The 19,586-nt window shown below is 45.8% G+C and overlaps 1 protein-coding gene across 3 annotated transcripts in view; it reads left to right on the top strand.

The window, feature by feature from the left end:
• The window catches only part of GLB1L (galactosidase beta 1 like), a 415,681-nt gene that overhangs the window by 268,328 nt on the left and 127,767 nt on the right, over nucleotides 1-19,586 (top strand). For all 3 annotated transcript variants that reach the window (XM_086954375.1, XM_086954374.1, XM_086954377.1), the window contains exon 8: nucleotides 10,910-10,968. In XM_086954375.1, coding sequence (XP_086810501.1) covers nucleotides 10,910-10,968 — 59 coding nt within the window. The remainder of the gene's footprint in view (nucleotides 1-10,909; nucleotides 10,969-19,586) is intronic.

The raw sequence follows: 19,586 nt of genomic DNA, 5'->3' as shown, positions 1-19,586 counted from the left end.
AGGAGGATTAGCCCACCGCGGTGCCTTGTTGCACCACCTCTTCACTCCCTTTTTTGATATTTTTGAGTTTTGAGACAGCGCGCAGCTGTGGGAGTTTTACCGCTCCATTTAGAGCCTACCAGAACTTCTGGCCTTTAGTAGAACAGCCAACTCGGTTCTTTCTACTTTTTCTTTCCTTTTCACCCCTTCCCTACACACATAGTCTCAACCTTCTACACACACACACATACATACTTCTTACCAGCCTCGATGGAGGAAGCTGGAGGCCTCGCATTTGACGATGAGGAGGTTGATAGGATCCTAGCAAACCTACGCCCATTCGAAGGGCTGAGCAACACTGAACCGGGCATCAACGAAGGTGACTGGGACGAGTTGGCAGCCCTGAGGAGAACACAAATAAAGACAGCCCTGCACGGCCTTCTCATGTCCGAATATTTGAAATCAAAAACGGCCCCTCCCGGCCTAATAGTGAAAAATGAACCATTTATCTTCACGCATGATCTAGAATTTAAGAGGGATTGGTCTCTTATAAGCTGGAAGTGCACTAGGGACTGGCTAGTCCTTATAGTAAAAACTGCAACCAAACTAACACAAGAACTCAAGATTGAGATAACCCAGTTAGAAGTGAAGATAAAAAGTTACCTATCCCCAGCCGCTCTGAAAAAAAGACTGGAGGAACTAAATCAAGAAATGACAGAATTTGAGTGCACCCTCAAAAAGAATAAGTATAAAAAACACAAAAAAGATACAGAGAACTTTACGCATGAACGTATTTACCCGTACATTAAAAAAGATCATGTATCCAAAAATCAGAACAATGACCAGGACACTGACATGTCGGATACTAGTTCCAACGGATCAAACTCCAGTAGGAACAGCAACCAGAGCACACGAGGAGGAACACAATTCTCTGGCAGAGGCTACCCACGAGGTGGGAGAGGTTGGGGCCCATATCAAGGACCACCTCCCTTCATGCAAGGACCTCCCGGTTTCATGCAATACCCACCAGGGCCTGTCTTCATGGGGAATCAATTCCCACCGTGGGACCAACAAATGCCCCCTTTTAACCACTATGGCCAACCGCCTTTTTTAGGCCAGCGCCAAGGAACAAGAAAGGGCCGCAACCGGAAAGGTACACAGGTACACTGGAATCAACAGCCAGCCCAACCCCTAGGGGTATCAACCCGGAGTCAAACAGCGTCAACCAGTCGAGGAACTTAGTAGTAAACTTGTCTGACCACCTACTAACGGAAGCTCAGGAGAATGTCCTAAGTAAGGGCTTGGGCTTCGTCCCTACCCATAAAATGGATAAATTCAAACTCTGTCAAGAGATGAAAGAGTTTACGCGAAAACTTAAGCTAAAAGCTTTCTTTCAGGACTCTAACAATGAAACGAATGTCCAAACAGATACAGGCCTGAAAAACAAATCCTCTTTCACACCTCTAGACTCTATGTTACCGGTTGAACTGTTAACCTTCGAAAAGGCAGTTATGGCAGATCTGGAGAAGCTAACCACTGACGGTGGGGATGTCTTTAACAACACCTCCACAGCTGAGAGAACGGCCCTGCATGAACTGGCAAATGATGAAACTATTGTAATTAAGCCTGCCGACAAGGGCGGAGCGACGGTGATACAAACATATACCAACTATGATAGGGAGTGTAGAAAACTACTTGAGGACAGACGCAATTATCAAATACTGAGGGAAGACCCGACTGAAGAAGTCAGGATCTGTATCCTCATAATGATTGAGGAAGCAATGGCACACGACTGGCTCACAAAACAAGAGAGCGATTTTCTGATTCAAAAGAATCCAAAAACTCCTTATTTCTACACCATCCCCAAGATTCATAAGGACGCCCCATACCCACCTGGGCGCCCCATAGTATCGGGAATCCAATCAATCCTTGAACCCTTATCAAAATTTGCGGATGCTTTCCTTAGACCAATAGTACAGAAGACAAGTACCTATCTAAAAGACACGAAAGCAGTCCTACAGTTGGTAAAAGAGATACCTTTTGACCCCGAACACGACCTCCTTTTGGGACTAGATGTAGAGAGTCTGTACACGAGCCTCCCCCACCAAGAGACTCTAGAAATTATAGAGGAAGTCCTGTTCTCAACCCCATGGGCGTACCACACCCCGAGGCAAGTGGTCCTAGAATGCATCTCCATGACCCTAAAAAAGAATTTCTTCATGTATGAAAACACATACTACCTACAAAAACACGGCACGAGTATGGGCAGCACCTGTGCGCCGAGCCTAGCAGGGCTCTATGTGCACCACCTCGAAGCCACCAGAATCCTGAACGACCAGAACCCCTACAAGAACCATGTGGTCACATGGAAAAGATACATAGATGACGTGTTAGTCATCTGGAGGGGTGATCAAGACTCTGTGGTTCAATTCATGACTTGGCTGAACCAACAAGATCGGTTCCTCAAGTTCACCCACACAGCCTCTAATGAAAACTTAGTTTTTCTTGATTTGAATATCTACCCCTCTAATGGCAAACTAGAGACTTGTACTCATTTCAAGCCCACGGCTAAAAACAGTCTGTTGCTATATAGTAGCTTCCATCCACGACATCTACGCGACAATTTACCCTACGGCCAGTTCCTTCGCCTTAGGCGTAATTGTAGCGCTATCCAAGACTTTAAAACCCAATCAGCTGATTTGAAAACTAAGCTTAGTAACAGGAACTATCCTAGCAAGGTAGTCAACAAGGGTTTTAAGAGAGCACGGAACAACAACCGAGATGCCCTATTGGAAACTACAGCAGAAAAAGAACAAGACCAACGCCCGATTTGTGTCACAACGTACAACACCAACTCGAACCAGATCACAAAAATTGTGAACAGACACTGGAAAGTTTTAAATTGCGGGAAACTAGATTTCCCAAAACCAATGTTTGCACACAGGCGTGGCAAAAACCTGAAGGATCTGCTGGTCCACACGAGACCCAAACTACTCACCAACGAGAGACCCTCTGCTATTTCAACCATTGGAGGGCACCACCCATGTGGCTCGTGCACATCTTGTCAATACACAAGAAAAAGTCGTAATATAACTTTTTCCAACAAATCCACATGGGAACAACGTTCTTTTACGAACTGCAACAGCCGGAACTTGGTCTATTTGATCACTTGCCCGTGTAAGAAAGAGTACATTGGCATGACCACACGACCGGTCAAGATACGAATGGGCGAACATCGCAGCAACGTACGTTGCAAAAAAACTACCACAAGAATGGCCACCCACTATGCCACAATGGGTCACAGTGTAGATGACCTGCAATGGACAGTTATAGAAGCCTACGGGAGTGATAAGGACCTTCTTGCGAAAGAGCAACGTTGGGTCTATCGCTTGGGCACGCATCTCACAGGATTAAACGATGATATTCCTTGGTCGCAATTTAAGGCATGATTAAACCAATGCCTGTTCACAGTTCGGGACTTGAATACAGTAACAATGTAAAACCTAACACCATCGTGTCCGACCAGCAATCACAGTAACCTGCAAGGTGGTGCTGGCCGACATGACGTGTAAATATGTATGATAATCTCTAATTTTTATTTTATTTTTTCTTAAACTGTGTGCAAAAAATAAGAGTTATTCCCTCTGAACAGCTGCAACCTAATAAGAGCCCCTTCATTTTCCCACCTATTAATAAGAGGAACACGATTTGAGAACATGTGTTTTGACTTGCCTGCATAGACAGATGATAATTACACATGTTCCACTCTAACAATAATTCATGCCTGGCTTCTTATGCGTCCCTCCGTGTGTTCAATACCAAGCATCTCCCCTGGCTCCATACGAGCAGCACGGAGGAACACCTCTCTCCCGCGCATGCGCGGCAAGATACTCACAAAGCAGCACCACTGCGCATGCGCGGAGTGAATACACTTCACCGCTCAGGCGCGTTTGGCGACGCACACGCCGATACAAGCATCAGAGCGGACTTAGGGTGTACCCTACCATTTTATCAACACCCTTCATCTACTACTACCTACCGTAAGAGAAATGCAACAGATCCTTGCTAAAATCTACCCCAGCCCAGCCGACCTCGGACATTTAACAATGGCTGCTCTGGTCACACGTCCCAACTACTCGACCGAACGCGCACATCGGTTTCGAGTTAATCAATTAAGGCTATGTTAACAAGCCTCTGCCATGCTATATAAGACCCGCCCCGCCCTGGCTTACCATTACCACGGAAGCCACTGACGAAGGAGGAAGCACTGAGGTGTGGGGGTTGAGTAAGTACGGCATAGCCGACAGTCCTGACCTGGAATACACTACCCTAATCCATTCAGTGTAAATAGCTAATCTAGGTCCTGGCATTATTTCTCCATTTCTCCCCACAGTTGGACCCTCTATACCCTTCGCCCAGCTTGGCTCATGGGGCATTGTCTCCTCATTCAATAAGTATGTATCAAAATTGAACAAGCATCTCACTGCTAGTTTTTGATGCTTTATATTGTTGTGTGTGTGTATATATATTTTTATGTGTGTGTATCCCTTCCCATTTTCACCCTGTGTAGTCACCTGGCCCTTCCAGGAAATCCTTGGCCTGCCAGGCAATAAGCCCATGAATGCTTTTCTCCACAGTTCTATATATTTTGTCTTTCCATATTCGGCAAACCTGGTCCTCCCAAAAAATCTTTGGCGTGACATGTAACAGCCTAAAGTGTGTTTCCTTCCCCTATGTGTATTTTCATCCCTTACAGGTATTCACTAGTAAAGCGCATTGGGATCCGCGCTCTTTCTAAAATCCTGTGTTCTTATCCTTGCAGGCTTACATCATCAGTATTACTGATCGAGCTTTTTTCACGTGTATTTAAATTATTTATACACATTGATCAAACACAACACTCTCTATCTGTGGGAGCGCATTAGTGAGTGACAGGGGGATCTATACTACCCGGTCCTGACGAAGGGGCATGCCGCCCCGAAACATGTTGACCCACACAGGAGAGCAAGACTAGTAACCCGATCTTGCCCTCCGCCTCACCCTTTTAACGATACCAGCCAGTGCCTATTAAATAATTTTTTCTAAACACCAGGCCAGGTATCTTTTAATTTCACTGTCTATCACTCCTGACCTCACTGACACTCACTCCATCATCACTCACATAGTACTCACAATTAAAAGGTGCTCCGGCGTAGCCGCTTGTCGCAGCACTGCCCCGTCCCGCAGCGGGGGCGGGAAGACCCCGATGATGAAGCATGACACCAAGGGCCCTTTTGGTGTGTGAGGGGTATTTTAACACACTGAGTGTATTCCAACAACACCGGAATATGTATTGTATATTTGTGTCAGGTGGTCTCTGTTGATTATTTAAGCGTTCATAAGAGGAGGATTAGCCCACCGCGGTGCCTTGTTGCACCACCTCTTCACTCCCTTTTTTGATATTTTTGAGAAGGTTGGTTTAGACATTGCTGGCCCTTTTAACTTTCTACCACAAGATTGCAGGTTTGCTACTGTGATGGTGGATTATCACTCTAGGTGGCCTGAGGTAAAGTTAGTTCCACGTGTTACCACCAGTAGTGTTGTTCAATTTTTGAATGAAGTTTTTGCCAGGGAGGGCACACCTGCAGTGATTATTTCAGACAATGGTGTACAGTTGAAATCTGTTGAGATGATGGAGTTTTTAAAATTACATAATATTCAACATATCACTACACCACTTTATGAACCTCAAGGGAACGGCCATGTTGAGAGGTTCAATAGGGTTCTCAAGCAAAACATACTTTGGGCACGGAATTTTGGTGCCGATTGGAAAGACAAATTAAGGGGGAAATTATGGTATACCGCATACCTCCCCATTAAACAACTGAAGTGTCACCTTTCCGTTTGCTCAAGGGTAGAGATCCAGTTTCTAAGTTGTGCCCTTGGTGGTTTAAAAAAATTGTCAAAGTTCAGTCTTCTGAGCTAGATGAAGAAGACATTGCTCGTAGAGTTGAGGTAAAGCAACACAAGAGTAAGAATGCTTATGATATTTGCATGAAGGTTAAGATACCTAAATTTGCAGTTGGTGAATTTGTTAGAATACGAAAACATGGAACTCTTCTTAAAAATGATACTAAGTTTCGCAGACCCATGAAAATTGTCAGAGTGAATCATAATAGTGTGGTCACTCAAGATGGACAAGTCTGGAATGTGAGACGTGTTTCTAAATGTTCTATGATTCATTCTTAATGTTTCTAAGGAAGGAGATGTGTTACATTCTCTGTATTTTCCTTTTGGTATTTCCCATTTAATTGTACATTACCCTTTTAATGACATTGTGTACTTTTGATTATGGCTCATACCATGCAGTTGTGATTGCAGCACAGGTAACTGTTGCTTGGACATTCTTACCTTGGTCTTGGCAACAGCAGTACTGTGCCCCATATATTAAACCAGACTTTTTCATTTCATTTCATAAATCTTTATTTCTGTAATTTTATCACCATAAAAGATGCACAAGATACAATTCATAATTGTAAAAACGATAAAACATTTAAAAACAACACAATTCATCCGGATGCATAGAAATTTTACATATACAAAGTTTCAGCTTTTATGTTACAGTCAGTGACCAGCCTTAAGGCACTGTATCCTCAGGGACCACATTGCGCCTAAATATTTGGCTACAGCAAAGACAATGTGATCAGTCATGTCTGTTTTAGGTACTCTGAACGAGGCCAAGCACTCCGCAAACCCCAGGCTCCTACATATAGGGACAATCCATTTCTTGCGGGGAGCTTTATAGGCCGGGCAGAAAAAGATCATGTGGAGTTCTGATTCATTGGCCACTCTACAAGCCGAGCATAAACTGATTGTTGGATCACTCCACTTACTAGTTAGAGCTCGTAGTGGAAGGGTCCCATGCCTCCATTGCAAGTAGAGTTTTCTGAGTAAAACGGGATACATTTTTTCCAGGGCTGGTTCAAAACTGTAATAATCCTTAATACATAAAAATGAATCCGTAAGTGTCCCCAGAGTTGCCTGGCGACAAAGTGCCGCTAGTTTGCTGAAGCGATAGACCTTTGCCAGCCTTTTTCTGGAAATTAATGGACATGCAGTCGAGGGATCAGACCAGAGTGTAGATAGGCCTAGGCCCTCTAGCTCAGTTTTGATGAATTTTAGCCATTTAATTTTCCCAGCGTTAGGCATGGCTAGGACCTCTTGTAGACCCTGCCTGTAGCTGATCAGTTCCGGGACTGCCGACAGCCTCCGCCAATAAACCAAGGGACGCAGTGCCAGTTCTTCGCTTAGAGGTCGCAGCCCTAGATCTAACCTTAGTGGGACAAGGGGCGTACTGGGCGGAAGTCGGGCCACCTGCCTAATGAACTTGTTCTCCTCTTTCACCAGGTCTGGGGAAGCTACGTGACCCCATAACTCACAACCATACATTGCGGCCCCCCTTGCCTGTGCCTTGTAAATCTGGAGTGGCGGGCCGACGGGTTTGATAGATGACCTGTTATTTCCTATTAGCCTCAAAACCCCTCCCGAGTACTGGGTCAATTTAAGTAGTGCTTTCTGTTGGTGTGTGCACCAAGTCATTTTCTCATTTAACACGACCCCAAGATACTCAAAGGTGTGTACCCTTTCAAGTCTGCTCTGGCCAATGGTAGGTGTAAAACGTAATTTAGGTGGGGAATTAAAGACCATAAATTTTGTCTTTAAGGTATTGATTTCTAAGCGGTGTTCCCCACAACAATCCGCAAACTCATTTAGGACACGCTGTATCCCCATTGGGGACTTCGAGAGCAGCAGGGTGTCATCGGCGAACATGATCGCTGGCACCCTGCTGCCTGCCAGCTTAGGAGCGTCTGAGTTGGCAACCCCATTGAGGTGGGCGATTACCCCGTTGACGTAGAGGCAGAACAGGGTCGGTGCAAGCACACAACCCTGCCTTACCCCCCTGTCAACGGGGAATCGATTTGACAACGCCCCATCCTTACCGCACCTCACCTGAGCAAAGTTGGCAGTATGGAGACGAATAATCATCTCCAACAAGCCCCTCGGGACCCCCAGATTGGCCAGCACCTCCCAGAGTTTTCTGCGGGGGACCAGGTCGAAGGCCGCCCTCAGGTCCACGAATACAGTGTAGAGGCTGCCACCCTCCAGCTGTACCTTTTTCCAAAAAATGAGGGTGAGCCGGAAAGACCTGGTCTGTGGTGGAGATCTTCCTTCTGAATCCCGCCTGGAGTGGGCTCAGAATATCGTGATCCATCATCCATTCCGACAGACGATCCAGAAGTAGCCTGGTGAAGAGTTTCTGAGAAACATCTATCAGGCTTATTGGCCTATAGTTGGCTGGGAGCAGAGGCGACCCCCTTCTTAAATATAGGCACTATCTCTGCCCCCAGCCAAGTTGGGGGGATCATCATGCCGTTCAAGATTGTTGAACAGCACCCTCAGGTACGGGGCCCAGATCTTAACTTCGTGCCTATAAAGATCACCTGGGAGCTTGTCCAGGCCGTGAGACCCAAAATAGCCGTATTAAGCTCTCCCAGGGTAAACTCATCCATCTGGGGTAGGCTTTCAGGGGTTCGATCCATTACAGGTTCAGGTGGATTCCCTAATTGGCTCTGGTCGGGCGCACTATACAAGGATTTAAAGTGGTCCTCCCACACAGTGGCAGAAATATTTGCATTTACTGCCACTATTGGTTCAGCTGAACCGTGCTTGACGATCTGCCAGAATTTAGGGCATCATGGACTGCTAGGGCAGCCGTCATTTCCGACCAGTTGTCCTGGTCCCATTCTATTTTGGCATTGCAAATGATGGAATTATAGGCCATCTGTTTAACCCTGATCTTACTAGGAGTTTCCCGTATTTTAAGAGACTCCAAGAGGGCAGCCTTTGCTCTTCTGCAAGCAGCATTGAACCACGAGGCTCTTCTCCTCTTGACCTTTTTCGTTCTGGCCTCCGGGTTCAATACTTCTGCTAGATTGGTACAGAGCTCGGAATGAATATCCCCAAGCGCACTGAACCTATCGGGAGTGGGTGACTGAGGAAAGAGATCCCTAACCTTTTCAAGGGCAGGGACCACTGCCTCATAGAGCCTCTGGATGTTTTGTGGGTTCTGCACTAATGTTGGCCACCTGATTCTGCGTCTGTTGCTGGTTGCAACTAGACCCTCAGGGAATGCTGAATTTTTATCTGTGTTTGCTATTGGAACACCCTGGACAACAAATCTCATTGACAATGCATTATGGTCACTGTCGGTCACTGTCGGTCCTACTGAGTATTGTAAAGTCCCTCACTTTAGCCCAATCCTTTATCGACACCAGGATATAATCTATCCGCGATTCGTGCCCTGGTCTATTGAAGGTGGGCTGGGGTGGGATGTCTCCCTTAACCCGCCCATTGCAAGCCCTCAACGAGTGGGATAAGGTAAAAGATAGTATTTGAGTGACTAAAGGTGACCATGATTTTACAGGTGGGCCCAACAAAGTGGGTATCTCCCAGAGATCATCCTCTTCATTAGTTACCCCTCCCATATGATCCGGGAGGGGCTCATACTGAATGTTAAAGTCCCCCCCAATTACGAGTGATGGGCAGAGGGTAGTGCAATCGATAAACGCAGAGAAGTCCTCGATAGTTCCCGAAGTGCCCGTAATGCCAACTGGTCTGGAGTATACATTTATTAATGCTACTTTCACACCGGATGCCCACTCTAGGACAACACACTGCAAATCCGGTGAGTTGGTTTCGAGGTTTCTTGCCCTGCATCCAAGAGGGGAACCTACCCAGATCGACAGACCACCAGACGGTCGTCCCTTCCCACCCCATTTTGCCATTGTCTCAAAGGTTGCGTACCCTGTACGGGAGTGTTGTTCTCCAGCCCACGTTTCCTGGAACAGACAAATATCATATTCCTCAATGAATTCCACCCACTCTGCGGAATCCAATTTATTAGCCAACCCGGCCACATTCCAAGAAAGTATCGAGAGTGTACTCGGTGCCCCCGCTCCTCGGTATAATTGAAAGACAATGGACGCCTGCTTATCTTGGACTGGCTGTAGTTAGAAAAGGACAAAACCTCTGGTACCAGTGAGCAGGTTGCGTTGAGCACCTCAAGAGGGGCTTTATTCTTGTTGGTATGACCAGCTAGGCATGTGTTGGTGGTACCATCTTCGTCTTTTATATGCTCAGTGGGTGTGCCCCCCTCGGAATGGTCAACGGCCTGCTCCTCCCTATACTTAATATCGCCCGTGATTTGTTTGCAATCTCCAGGGAGATACGGTGCTGGAGGTGTGGCTAAGCATGACTTTTATCTTTTATTGGATTCCAAGATTCATTTCGTTGATAGCTTCACACAGTGCCTTGGGTACCTGTGGTACCTTTTACCAGGGGCTGACATGTGGCCAGAGATGCCCATTGGGTTTAGGCTTCAATGCAGTTTTAGGGAATGAACACAGGCCCAGGGGACACTCAGTCAAAGAACATCAGCAAAAAGTGGGGGCATACCATGCAAGAAAGAGGGCACTTTCTCACATTTGTGTTTAAGAAAGTGTGTTATTATGGAAGACTTTTTATCTCTCAAAGATGGGGGCTAAGCACAAAAGGTTTTAACTGCTTTAAATATACCTAAGTTTGTCTGTGAGGAAATAAGAGTTCAGGGTACTTTGTGAATGCACAGTTTCAGGAGACGTGGCAGCAGGTACATTAGCATGTCCAGTGCAGTCTGGGATATGCCATGTGTTAGTTGCCCCCCCCCCCAACCACATCCAGCTAACCATGCGAGGTATGACTGAGCCAAGGGATAGAACGGAGGGTACACCCGAATTAGTGGTGGAGGGCTACACTTCACCACCTGCTGAAGGACAGGCGAGTGTAGAACAGGCCTGCTGAATGAGCACCAGTACACCACACTAGGCTGATAACTTTTTGTTACTGATTGCAGGTCCCAACATCACCAAAGATTTTCAAGCACAGCGTCATGTTGAACCGAGAGGACCCCTGGTGAGGCTTCTGGGACAGCGTCATCCTGTATCTCACTCCTTTTTGTGATCCTATGAATATTGTCCTTGATGTCCCTCCTTCATATTATCCAGTTTCTTACATTCTTATTATGTATTTCATCTCATCTTATTTTGCTCTCTCTTTCCTGTCCTGTCTCTTACCCCCCTTACTGTCCTGTACCTCACCACTCTTATTCCCTTGTATCTTACTCACTGTTCTTATCCTGTACATTGTCTTCACTTCTTATCCTGTATACCATCCTCTTGTATCATCCGGTATCCCGTTCAGTCATATTATCCTGTATAACACTGCCCTTTAGGATCCTGTACACCCACCTCTCTCTCATACTACTCTATCATCCTCTAATATTGTTCTTGATATTGCCCCTTCTTATCATGCAGTTTCTTAGTATTTATTGTATCCCGCCTTATTATGTGGTCTCTCTTCTGTCCTCTGTGTCACCTTTCTTACAGTCCTTCGTCTCATCCACTCATGTTATCCTGTACCTCACTCCTCCTACAATCCTGTGCCTCTTTCACTCATATTATTGTGTATCACATCCATTCATATTATCGTATGACTCGCCCCTCTTACTATGATGTGCCTCTTTCACTCATATTATTGTGTGACTCGCCCCTCTTACTATGCGGTGCCTCTTTCACTCATATTATTGTGTATCACATCCATTCATATTATCGTATGACTCGCCCCTCTTACTATCTTGTGCCTCTTTCACTCATATTATTGTGTGACTCGCCCCTCTTACTATGCTGTGCCTCTTTCACTCATATTATTGTGTGACTCGCCCCTCTTACTATGCGGTGCCTCTTTCACTCATATTATTGTGTATCACATCCATTCATATTATCGTATGACTCGCCCCTCTTACTATGCTGTGCCTCTTTCACTCATATTATTGTGTGACTCGCCCCTCTTACTATGCTGTGCCTCTTTCACTCATATTATTGTGTGACTCGCCCCTCTTACTATGCTGTGCCTCTTTCACTCATATTATTGTGTGACTCGCCCCTTACTATCCTGTGCCTCTTTCACTCATATTATTGTGTATCACATCCATTCATATTATCGTATTACTCGCCCCTCTTACTATCCTGTGCCTCTTTCACTCATATTATTGTGTGACTCGCCCCTCTTACTATGCTGTGCCTCTTTCACTCATATTATTGTGTATCACATCCATTCATATTATCGTATTACTCGCCCCTCTTACTATCCTGTGCCTCTTTCACTCATATTATTGTGTGACTCGCCCCTCTTACTATGCTGTGCCTCTTTCACTCATATTATTGTGTGACTCGCCCCTCTTACTATGCTGTGCCTCTTTCACTCATATTATCGTATGACTCGCTCCTCTTACTATGCTGTGCCTCTTTCACTCATATTATTGTGTGACTCGCCCCTCTTACTATGCTGTGCCTCTTTCACTCATATTATCGTATGACTCGCTCCTCTTACTATGCTGTGCCTCTTTCACTCATATTATTGTGTATCACATCCATTCATATTATCGTATTACTCGCCCCTCTTACTATGCTGTGCCTCTTTCACTCATATTATCGTATGACTCGCTCCTCTTACTATGCTGTGCCTCTTTCACTCATATTATTGTGTGACTCGCCCCTCTTACTATGCTGTGCCTCTTTCACTCAAATTATCGTATGACTCGCTCCTCTTACTATGCTGTGCCTCTTTCACTCATATTATTGTGTATCACATCCATTCATATTATCGTATTACTCGCCCCTCTTACTATCCTGTGCCTCTTTCACTCATATTATTGTGTGACTCGCCCCTCTTACTATGCTGTGCCTCTTTCACTCATATTATTGTGTGACTCGCCCCTCTTACTATCCTGTGCCTCTTTCACTCATATTATTGTGTGACTCGCCCCTCTTACTATGCTGTGCCTCTTTCACTCATATTATTGTGTATCACATCCATTCATATTATCGTATGACTCGCCCCTCTTACTATGCTGTGCCTCTTTCACTCATATTATTGTGTGACTCGCCCCTCTTACTATGCTGTGCCTCTTTCACTCATATTATTGTGTGACTCGCCCCTCTTACTATGCTGTGCCTCTTTCACTCATATTATTGTGTGACTCGCCCCTCTTACTATGCTGTGCCTCTTTCACTCATATTATTGTGTGACTCGCCCCTTACTATCCTGTGCCTCTTTCACTCATATTATTGTGTGACTCGCCCCTCTTACTATGCTGTGCCTCTTTCACTCATATTATTGTGTGACTCGCCCCTCTTACTATGCTGTGCCTCTTTCACTCATATTATTGTGTGACTCGCCCCTCTTACTATCCTGTGCCTCTTTCACTCATATTATTGTGTGACTCGCCCCTCTTACTATGCTGTGCCTCTTTCACTCATATTATTGTGTATCACATCCATTCATATTATCGTATTACTCGCCCCTCTTACTATCCTGTGCCTCTTTCACTCATATTATTGTGTGACTCGCCCCTCTTACTATGCTGTGCCTCTTTCACTCATATTATTGTGTGACTCGCCCCTCTTACTATGCTGTGCCTCTTTCACTCATATTATTGTGTGACTCGCCCCTCTTACTATCCTGTGCCTCTTTCACTCATATTATTGTGTGACTCGCCCCTCTTACTATGCTGTGCCTCTTTCACTCATATTATTGTGTGACTCGCCCCTCTTACTATGCTGTGCCTCTTTCACTCATATTATTGTGTATCACATCCATTCATATTATCGTATGACTCGCCCCTCTTACTATGCTGTGCCTCTTTCACTCATATTATTGTGTGACTCGCCCCTCTTACTATGCTGTGCCTCTTTCACTCATATTATTGTGTGACTCGCCCCTCTTACTATGCTGTGCCTCTTTCACTCATATTATTGTGTGACTCGCCCCTTACTATCCTGTGCCTCTTTCACTCATATTATTGTGTGACTCGCCCCTCTTACTATGCTGTGCCTCTTTCACTCATATTATTGTGTGTCTCATTCACTCAGAGGAGAGGAGGGGGCAAACGGTTAACAGCCTAACGACCAGAGCGGTCGACCTTGAAGATGGGGAACTGGGTTTGAGTCTCGGCAGGGATGCTCAACATCCTGTGATTTTGGGCAAAAAACGTATTTCCCTTTGCCTACCAACAAAAAAATGAATGTGTCCATCTGTAACGCAACTGGTGCTCATGTAAAGCTCTCTGATACTTTCGGGCCTAGTTCGCACTATATAAAACAATACAAAAAACCCCTCATATTATTGTGTATCACATGCACTCATAGTATCCTATAGCTCATCCCTCTTACTATCCTGTCTCATCCACCCATCTTATTCTATCTCACCCCTCTTACTATCCTGTGTCTCATTCACTCCTATCACTCACACTCATATCCCTCTGATTCTCACACCCTTCTTTATAACTCGCCTCTTTATTGAACATCTGGTCCATGCTATTATTCTGTATCTTACCCCTACTCTTCATCCTATTATTACACTGCCTTGACCTCCTTCCCATTTTTTTCACCTCTTTTTACCTCAAATCTCATTCATTTCTTTATCCTGTATCTTCAACTATGCCGACGCTCTTCAATTGATTTTCACAATTGATAACTCCCCTGATTCTATCCGGGAGTTCCAGGGTACTATGCTTCATATTCGCCAATGGAAGAATCTTAACCATCTGAAGCTAAACCCTGGGAAAACCGAGCTAGTTTTGAACGGTAACAGTCAAACCCTATGGGGCCCACATTTTTGGTCCCCAGAACTTGGTCCTCCACCCATCCCATTCCCCTCGGTAAAAAGCCTAGGGGTGACCACTGATAAGGATCTCTCCCTAAAAACCCAAATAGGCACGCTTGTGTCCTCCTGCTTCTTCCAGCTTAGTAAGATCCGGAAGATCAGCGGATGCTTACCCAATAGGCCCTGATCCAGGTTGTGATTGCCTTGGCATTATCACACTTGGACTACGCCAATTTCATCTATTTAGGCCTCTGTAGAGCAGTGTAGAAGCAGACCAAGACAAATTAGATGCCTTATAATGTCAGGATTTATTAAGAGTCAAAGGCATATATGTTTTCCAAATAATCAAGGTAAGTCAGGGAGAACTAGTTCAAATCCAGGCTAAAGAGAGGAGTTCTGGGAGATGTAGTTCGGGTCCAAAGCAAAAGATGGAGGTAGGAATACAACTTGGTCACACTCTGTTCTCCTCTTCAGGTTTTCACCCAAACGGAGTTCCCCGGTCTTCAGGCTTGACAGACCTCCTCGGATACCGTGAAACAAAACAAAAAGAACAAGAACTCCTGTCAGATGTGGGGTTTCACGCGTTAAAGCTACGCAGGAAGCAAGGGAAGTGGGGGGAAGCTCTTCACCAGAACCTTCACCAGTGTGCGCGCAGTTCTTTAAACGGACGTTTTTGTGCCCCGTCCTCTATGCACAGTGTTAACACCAGTTATTCGGTTCCACCCGGTTTCCCCCCTCCTTTCCCGTCCTCCAGTCCCCGACCCCAAGAGAGTTGAAGTTTGTCTCGTACCTTGTGCAGCCACGACCCCCGGTGGCTGGCGTACTCGCGTTGCCAGGTAGGGTCTGGCTGCCCTTCTGTTCCGGCGCTCGGCTCCTCGGCGGCGCAGGCAGCTTCGGCTATTGTTGTCCTCTTCCCGGTCTCAGGCTCCGTCCTTCCGTTCTCCGACGGTGAAACAAAGAAGGTCCTCACCGGTGTTTCCTCCTGGCGTCCGATCCGTGGTCCCGATGTACGACGACCTTCTTCCTCGGCGTCTTCCTTATTTAGAGCGCTGAAACCATGTGACTCCCCCATCGGAGTGGCCCAGGCATAGGATTTAAAGGGGCCGCAGTCATCATTGTCGTTGACGTTCTGAAAACACAGAATGGGAGAGCAATGAGGGGAAAAGTGCCCCGAGGGGGCATCCACAGAGTCTGAATCGTCACACACCCCTACCCCAGTTTGTTCACGTTCGGGGAACAAAGGAAGGCGTGAAAGAAAGTCAGCGTTTCCATTGTCAACTCCCTTCCGGTGCACTACCTCAAAAGAATAAGGTTGGAGGGAGAGGAACCACCTCAGGATTCGCGGATTGTTACCTTTGTTGCGGCTCATCCACTGCAAGGGGGCATGATCGGTGTAAAGGACGAAATGGGCCCCCTCCAGATAGTAACGCAATTTCTCAATTGCCCACTTAATGGCCAGGCACTCTTTCTCTATGATTGGATATTTCTGCTCCCGAGGAAAGAGTTTTCTGCTGATGAAAAGAACGGGATGCTCAGTACCATCAGACGACATTTGGGACAATACTGCACCTAATCCATGTTCAGAAGCGTCAGTATGTAACAGGAAAGGTTTTGAGAAATTAGGAGACCTCAAAATGGGGGCAGAGGATATGGCCTTTTTCAGATTCACAAATGCAGCTATGGTGTCTTCACTGGGGTTTTGGAAGTCTTTGGTTTTAATGTTTTTCTGTAGTAGGTCAGTCAGGGGAGTAGCCAGTTCAGAATATTGTGGAATGAAACGCCTATAATAACCCAAGAGCCCCAGAAAAGCCCTAACCTCATTCTTGGTCGAAGGAAAAGGGGCCTCAGTTATTGCCTTCACTTTTTCAGACTGTGGTTCGATAACACCGTTTCCCAGAAGGAACCCAAGGTATTTCCCTTTCCTAAAGCCTGCTCGGGATTTTTTTGCGTTTATGTGTAATCCTGCTGCATGTAGGGACTTTAGAACCTGAGTACAATGCTCCAGATGTGAGTCCCAGTCAGGGCTAAAAATGACAATGTCATCAAGGTAGGCAGAGGAATACTCCTGATGTTGTTGTAACACCTTGTTCATAAGGCGTTGGAATGTTGCAGGTGCCCCGTGCAACCCAAAGGGTAAGACAGTAAACTCATACAGGCCTGTTGGTGTAACAAAGGCAGTCTTTTCCTGATCTTCTAGCTTGAGGGGAACCTGCCAATAGCCTTTTGTGAGGTCAAGGGTTGTAATGTACTGAGCTTCCCCTAATCGTTCAATCAACTCGTCGACTCTAGGGATTGGATATGAGTCACACTTGGAAATAGAGTTGACCGCGCGGAAATCAATACAAAAACGCACTGACCCATCCGGCTTTGGCACTAGAACTATAGGAGAGGACCAATCACTTTTGGAGGGCTTTATGACTCCTAGGTCTAGCATGCTCTTAACCTCTTCCTCAATGGCCGGTCTCCTGGCAGCTGGAATGCGATAGGGTTTTTGTTTTACTATTTTCCCAACCTGTGTGTTTATGGTGTGTTCAGCTAACCTAGTTTTTCCAGGCAGGTTAGAAAAAAGATGAGAAAAGGGTTGTAGGGTCTCCTGAAGGGTTCTGTCTTGTTCTGCCGTTAAATCAGGATTGACCACTAACTCCTTCAGGGTACTTTCACCTTGTGACAGGGTTCCTATATGTTGTACATTTCGAGGGGGGGGACCCAACCATTTTTTTAGGAGATTAATGTGATATAGTTGAGTCTTTCTGGGCTTGATCTGTACTTTATAGGAAGTTAAACCTACTTTCTCTGTGATTTTATACGGGCCCTGCCACCCAGATCGTGGTTTCCCTAGGTTGGATGGTAACAAGACCAATACCCAGTCTCCTACGTTGAGGTGGCGCCACTTCTTTCCCTTATCATAGAGGGTTTGTTGTTGTCTCTGTGCTTTCTCTAGGTTGGAATAAGCAAATTCCCTTAACTTGTGGAGTCTGGAGTGGAGACTCTGGGTATACTCAAGAAAAGTTTTAGTATCTTCCTCTTTCTCTTGTTCCCATACTTCCTTTGTAATCTCTAAAAGACTCCTTGGCTCTCTTCCATAGAGGAGCTGAAATGGGGAGCACCCCAGACTAGCTTGTACCTGGCTTCGGATGACATATAAAGCTAGTGGAAGTAGCTGGTCCCATTCTTTGCCCTCAACAGTTAAGAGCTTCTTCAATGTCAATTTCAAAGTGGCGTTGTAACGCTCACAGAGTCCATCAGTCTGTGGGTGATATACTGATGTTTTGATGTGAGAAATGTCTAACGATTTACAAATTTGTCCCATCAACTTAGAAACAAAGGGAGTGCCCTGGTCAGTTAATATCTCCCGAGGGAAACCAACTCTTGAGAAGAGCTCCAGGAGTTTTTCAGAGATATTTCGGGTTGTGGGAGTACGCAAAGGAAAGGCTTCGGGGTATCTTGTGGCATAGTCAACCACAACCAAAGCGTAGAGGTGTCCCTTCTTGGTTCGGGGTAATGGACCAATGAGATCCATTCCAATTCTTTCAAATGGATTACCCACAATTGGTAACGGTTGTAACGGGACAGCTGGTGGTTTGTAAGGATTCTTTTTTTGGCAGACCTCGCACTCTTGGCAGAATTTAGTGACTTGGGAAAATATACCAGGCCAATAAAAATGTTGTAACAACATCTGCATCGTCTTTTGGGCTCCTCTGTGTCCTGCGAGCAGATGTGAATGAGCAAAAAAAAGAACTTGTTCCCGAAATGCTTGAGGCACTAACAACTGAGGGGTGTCCCCTTGTTTCCCTATGCGATATAACAATTCGTTTTTTACGTGAAAAGAGGGAAAGCTATCGGGTGTTTGTTGCACTTGAGACCCTGCTGCTTGCAAGGTTGGGTCATGTTTCTGAGCATACCTGAAACTCCGGTCGGTGACCCACGGAGCTTGGGTTAGAAGAGTAGGTTGTGTTCTGGGGTTGGGAGAGACGTTCTGTAACTCGTTTCGTAGCATGTTAAGAAATGAGAGATTGTCTTGCCCTATTATCATTTCCTCCGGTAGACTAGGAACAACCCCGAGCCTAACCTTTAGGGTCTGACCTTGGGGAAGGACTACAGGGACAGTGATAACAGGATAAACCTTTACATCCCCATGAACACACCTAATCGGTACAGAATCTTCCACCTCTTCAGAGAGTGGTAATACAACGGACTGTAGGATGACTGACTGTTTGCACCCCGAATCTAGTAATGCCTTCACCTGCACACCCTTAACCTGGATACTTACGTGAAAACTGGGTCCGAGTTCTGCAGAATATAGGATGGCACGGGGTATACATCCGATGTCCATCGGTTCTTCAGGAGGTTTCTTCCTGGGACAGTTACGTGCTATGTGCCCCCACTCTCCACATTCAAAACACTGGGGGTTGCGTAGGGGAGGTGGCTCTAATCGGGGTGTTCTTGGTTTTACCGTTTCTAGTGGGGGTTTTAGTGGTTTCTTTTCGGGTCGTACAGGACCACTCCCTGGTTTTGAGGGCCTTTCAGAATCCCAAGGTAACGCCCTAGGTTGCGCCCTATAAAACGTGGTGGCCATTTCTACCGCCTGTTCAGGACTCAGATGTTTGTGTTGTTTCAACCATCTTTGAATGGGGTATGGCAAGGCCTCTAAGAATTGTTCTAAATAAATCATGTCCATGATTTCATCTTTTGTTTGGGACTGCGGTCTTAGCCATTTGTCTGCTGCTGCCTTTAGCTTAAAATATAGGGTTTTGGGATTATCAGCTGGGGTGCCGCGTTCTTTCCTGAACCGTACCCTATACGCCTCTGCATCTAGGCCCATATGATCCAGTATCAAAGTTTTTATTTCTGTATAGGACGTATTACCA

The sequence above is a fragment of the Lissotriton vulgaris genome, chromosome 2_1, assembly GCF_964263255.1.
Source record: "Lissotriton vulgaris chromosome 2_1, aLisVul1.2, whole genome shotgun sequence".
Classification (NCBI taxonomy): domain Eukaryota; kingdom Metazoa; phylum Chordata; class Amphibia; order Caudata; family Salamandridae; genus Lissotriton; species Lissotriton vulgaris.
This window is presented reverse-complemented; position numbering and strand designations above follow the sequence as displayed.